Source organism: Cebus imitator, unplaced genomic scaffold, assembly GCF_001604975.1.
Source record: "Cebus imitator isolate Cc_AM_T3 unplaced genomic scaffold, Cebus_imitator-1.0 Scaffold132, whole genome shotgun sequence".
NCBI classification, from domain to species: Eukaryota; Metazoa; Chordata; class Mammalia; order Primates; family Cebidae; genus Cebus; species Cebus imitator.
In genome coordinates this window covers 430,914-436,339 of record NW_016107447.1, presented here as the reverse complement: position 1 = coordinate 436,339, position 5,426 = coordinate 430,914, and the positions used below count along the sequence as shown (strand labels likewise).

At 41.3% G+C, this 5,426-nt stretch overlaps 1 protein-coding gene across 1 annotated transcript in view; it reads left to right on the top strand.

Annotated features, from left to right (window-relative positions):
* The window catches only part of SERINC3 (serine incorporator 3), a 24,797-nt gene extending 20,617 nt beyond the window's left edge, over positions 1-4,180 (top strand). The window contains exons 9-10 of the mRNA XM_017541180.2: positions 672-899; positions 1,557-4,180. Of these exons, the coding sequence (XP_017396669.1) occupies positions 672-899; positions 1,557-1,695 (367 nt within the window). The 3' untranslated portion in view covers positions 1,696-4,180. The remainder of the gene's footprint in view (positions 1-671; positions 900-1,556) is intronic.
* Positions 4,181-5,426: the final 1,246 nt, after the last annotated feature.

Here is a 5,426-nt window from a genome sequence, read left to right as displayed (position 1 = left end):
TTTTTTTTTTTTTTTTTAATCATGGAAAGGTATTGGATTTTGTCAGATGTTTTTTCTGTGTCTATTAAAACGATCATGTAATTTTTCTTCTTTAATTGTATTTACGTTTTTATTCAGTCATTTTACTTTTAGTGAGTTTCTGTAGTGCAGAAATATATAGACTAAGATCATTGTTAAGGCGTTCTTTGAACAGCAGGGAAGACAGGAGTGATAAGAGCAGTGGCAGAAGGAAGCCAAGAAGCTGTGGGAAGTTGGAGGAGTGTCTCGTAACCTAGCCTAGTGAGGGGTGATGTCAGGGAAGGGCTTCCAGAGGACATGACAGCAAGTCACAGAAGTGTAGGATGAGTAAGTTAGCTGGAAGGAGGTTGGCGCGTGATACATTCCAATCATAGAGGCGGCGCTTGTGAAGTCACAGAAACAGACACTGAGAACATGGTATGTTTTTTGAAATTCCTAAGCAATTAAGCCACCACATCAAGTAGTAACTGGTGACAGTGCCATCAGTCTTACGATGACAGACAACAATTCAGAACTTTAAGCAGGATCTTCAGAAAGCTTTTAGTCTCTAAAGTAGGAGCAGCTCAGCAATAAGTGTCTTGTATGCAGGCCAGTGACAGCAGTTCTTCTTCATGGCCCCCTTCTGATTTGTCTTCCTTGTGATCATTTTCTAGCATCCGCACTTCCAGTAATAGCCAAGTAGACAAGCTGACCCTGTCAGGGAGTGACAGCGTGATCCTTGGTGATGCAACTACCAATGGTGCCAATGATGAAGAAGATGGACAACCTCGGCGGGCTGTGGACAATGAGAAAGAGGGAGTGCAGTATAGCTACTTCTTCTTCCACTTCATGCTCTGCTTGGCTTCCTTGTACATCATGATGACCCTGACTGGCTGGTACAGGTAGGAGGCACAGACAATACTGACTGAAGAGCACTAAAACCCTTCGTGGCCTATAAAATCTCATCCATTGTCCTGACCTCAGAACCCTTGCTCTTACTCATATAATGAATTACCTTGGGTTAAATATTCTTGACTTTATCTCCTCTAGCATTTAAAACCCCTTGGAATTCTTTGCGGTGCAAATCACTAGGAGCTCTTACAGAGCTGAGTTCATTGAGAGAGAAAATCATGACATGAAGCAATCTGACCCATCTTTGTTCACTAATTTTCTGTGTATAGAGATGGCCATGTCAGACCATTCTCGTTCAAGTAGTAATGTACTAAGGAAGGAAAGTTTTAGGGAGGCTATCTCAAATCTAGACTTTCGCCAATAACTAGGAACATCTAAAGAACTTTCTCCTGATAGTCGGAGTCTTTCATGCTGGCAAGAAGAAAAGTCATTTGCGAGGCAGAGTCCGTGAGTTCTTTAGTTCTTATGTTTGGTCATAAACACTGAAAATAGCAGCTTCCTCCAGTCTTCTCTACAAACCTACTGGGGGGGTAGCACCAGCCAAGTTTCACTGGAGAATTTCTTGGCCTTGGCTAGGGGCGCTGCAGGAGGCTGATAGAAGTCAGGTAGACCAGGCTTTTCTACCTGACTCTCTCTTGTTTTCTTAGCCCTGATGCAGAGTTTCAGAGCATGACCAGCAAGTGGCCGGCTGTATGGGTCAAGATCAGCACCAGCTGGGTCTGCCTCCTGCTTTACGTCTGGACCCTTGTGGCTCCACTCGTCCTCACCAATCGGGACTTTAGCTGAACGACCTCTGAGTGCCAGGGACGCCACTGCAACTCACAAAGGTCTCCTTCACTGAAAACTCATTTACCTTTTAAGTTTGCTTCAACTAAAATATTAAGTGAATGCTTTGCAAATTTGACTGTATCCAGGTTTATATCAGAAGGCGAGATTGAAAAATGCTTGATGCAGAATCTATACTTCTCATTTGTGTGTACATTATGTTTACTTCTAAGGATATAGCACAAAAGAAACTTTTTTGTTTAAAGTGAACTACAGCTGTGCTGTGAAGAGAGTTCTTTATAAAGACTGTAGGTTCTTATAATTTTGGTTTAAAGTGTAAGATAGGAAAATGTTGGATATTTGAGGCCATGCTTAATATATTTCTATTGCAGTATCCTTTAAAAGCAAAAAAAAAAAAATGCATTTATATGACAGTTTTCCTCTGTGAAAGTCCTTACTTATATGATACAAGCACTCTGTTTTGTGCTTAAATTCTTCGGAGGGGTAGCATCAAATTCTTGGGGAAGGATTGTGTATATGGGTCCCTTCCCTAGAAGAATGGTTGCTGATATGGCTACTGCTTCTACATCTTGAGTTTTTAAATTTACTTTTTTTACACTGTAGCATTGATGCTGCTTGATTCAAGTCTGGTGCTTTGCCAGATGTGTTAATTTCAATAAATGCTTCGTGAGTTTGGTTAAAATGAAGATTCACTTTGGAAAACACTGCAACTTTAGTCTGTAATTATCTTGTTATGAGTATGTAAGAGTAAAATGCATGTGAATTTATTATATTTGCACTATAAAGGTATTTGATTAAAAGAGAAAGACTTTTAAGATTTTAAGGCCCTTTCTTCCGACAGCTTTTGTGAGTTAGCAGCCATTCTTTATTTTCTGGATGTCAGGTTTTATCAGCGTCTAGTCAGAATGCTCCTATTCCTTCTAAAATTACGGTCTGGTGTATGAGCAAAGTCTTGAATTTATTAAAAAAGTTGTCCTGAATATCTCCTCTAGGTAAGATATTTGGTAAATGAGAGACAGGGAAGGCATTGTCAAGAAATATTTTCATGAGAGGTGGTGTGCAAAAAGGTAGAATAAAAGAGTTCTTTCAACAAAGATTTACTGTATCTTCTGTATCAGGCCCGATAGGCTTTGGGGTACAACATTAAATGTGATAGAGGCCCTGCCATCTTGGACTTTAATAGTTTGGAGAAGAGTGCAAATGAGCTGACAGATTGTTGTAATATGGTGAATTTGTGCCGTGATTTAGGAATTAGAGTGAACTCAAAGGAGAAGAGGTATTTGGTATCATGGTAGGCTTTCTGGAGAAAGTGACGTTTAAGCCAAGAACTCTTAGAAGTTACGTACGAGGGAAATGGAAAGGTGAGATGACACTGCGGAGTAGATAAAACTGCATGGTAAAGGCAGGGAGATGGGGAAAAAAAAGTTCAGTAAAGCTGGAATGGGGAAATGTAGACAGGGACTGAGTTATAAAGGGCTTTATAAACCTCAGGAAAGAGTTTGGACCTTATGTTGAGGGCAGCTGAAAACATTCATAGTGTCATGAACAAATTTTATCTTCAGTTACTTGGGCTGATATATAGGGAATGGATTTTGAGAGATGAGACCAGGAGCAGTCTGTATGAGATGTGAAATAGAGAAGTGGAATTGTAGGGATGGGAGAAATTGACAGGTGAGGGCTACTTAGCAATTAGAATTTTAACACTGGCAGTTATGAATAATATGAGGGAGAGCTAGATTTTTGAGTGATTCTGGTTTCACCATCTGGGTGGATAGCGGTTCCATTTATTCAAGTGGCAGATGTAGGTGGTCTCTTAAGAATGGTTAAGAGGCTTGGGAGTCAGACTATTTAGGTTTGCATCCCAGCTTTGCCATTTTCTGGCTGTGAAACTGGTCAGCTAATATTTGTTGAGTACATACTATGCTTTATGATCTTGGGCAGCTGAGCCTCAGTGTTGGTGCCTAGTATATAAGACTGTTTAAAGAATAAAGTTATCTTGCAAACTGTAACCCATTTTTAGCACTTGCAGTAGCTGCTAATTTCATTATGGGCTAAAATAAAACAATATTCAAAGGTCAGAGATGTTTGGCCAGAATCTGTTGGAGGCTGGATTTCAGATGTTGCAGAATGAAACACAGGAACACAGAGGGGACAGGCTCAGTTGGGGTGGAGGTAGGGGGTAGGGAAGCAGGACTTGTATCAATTATTGGAATCATTGTCTTTTAAACCAGTGGTTTATATCATGGTATAGCATTGCAAGGGATTTGAGGGACAGTTGGGGAAATGTACCCCCTTATTTTGCCAGTGTAAAGCAGATACCCGGCTTTTCTTTACAGTAGGGCAGTCAGCTTAAGAGCTTTAAAGGTCCTAAACTTCAAAAACATTACACTGCCCATCCTCCGCCTTAATGTAATTCAAAATACAAACAATACTAAATGTAAAATAAATGTAACAAAGTCCAATAAAGTTTTTATTTTTTTCTCGTTCTGATAACTTTGATATTAATTTGAAGTAACAAGCACTCTTTAAAAGTTGGGAGGCAGTGTCCCTGCTTTACTTGGTCCTACCCTAAGAATTAGTGGAGTCTACTTGTTAGCGGGAAACCCAGTAGTTTAATGAAGACTCAAGTGAATTATACACTAGTGCTGAATTATACACAAGCATAAGTAAGCCAGCATTTTGAGTAAGGTCAGGATCATTATTTAAAGCAGGGGAGTATATTTTGAGTCATCAGATCTCAGGGTGGCATCTTGTTCCAGATGAGTACCTTGGTGTTTCATCACTATGAAGAGGCTTGTCTAGCCTTGGAGGGAATGCAGGTTATGACCCTGGCTTTCAGGTCAGGGACATGCAGTAGGAACTCATCAAAGGCAACAGCAGTGGCTGCCGCTTTTACCTAGTTACAGCTGGGAGAAAGCTTCTAGGTCCATGCTGAACTCCTTTACTTTCTAGGTTGGTCTTGCAAGGTACCTGGTTGGGAAGTAAAACTTTGTCTTGATAATCAGAGACAGACTGCCAAGGAGTAGCGTGGAGCTGGTTCTCAGTATAGAGGTTTTGTTTTTTTCTTTTTGGCTAGTCAAGTGAGGGATGGAGAAGGAACAAAGAAATCTGTAACTGGTTCTTTTTTTTTTTTCTTTTTTTTTCCCAAGACAGAGTTTTGCTCTTGTCACCCAGGCTGGAGTGCAGTGGCACCATCTTGGCTCACTGCAACCTCCCAGGTTCAAGCAGTTCTCCTGCCTCAGCCTCCCAGGTAGCGGGGACTACAAGCACACACCACCATGCCCAGCTAATTTTTGTATTTTTAGTAGAAGTGGGATTTCGCCATGTTGGCCAGGCTGGTCTCGCACTCCCGGTCTCAGGTGATCCACCCACCTCAGCCTCCCAAAGTGCTGGGGTTATAGGCGTGAACCACTGCACCCGGCTGTTTTCTTTTTACACATTCAGGCCAAAGCCAGTATTCCCATAATGAGTCATGTGTTTGATCTGTGCAGATTGATAACAGATAGGTTTATGCTTGTTAATGGAAGCTGCTGTTCATCTCTACCCCTTTTGTGTTGGTCTATCCATGCTGGTACCTAGGTACCCAACTCAGTGATGTCCAAATTGCTGGTGGATGACTCAGGCCGCACCATGCCTATGTCCTCAGGTGAAGAATAGTAATAGAAACCACATAGATAGGTACGTGTACCAAGCGTTAGACAGACAGTGTTCACATGCCTGTAAGGTGGTGA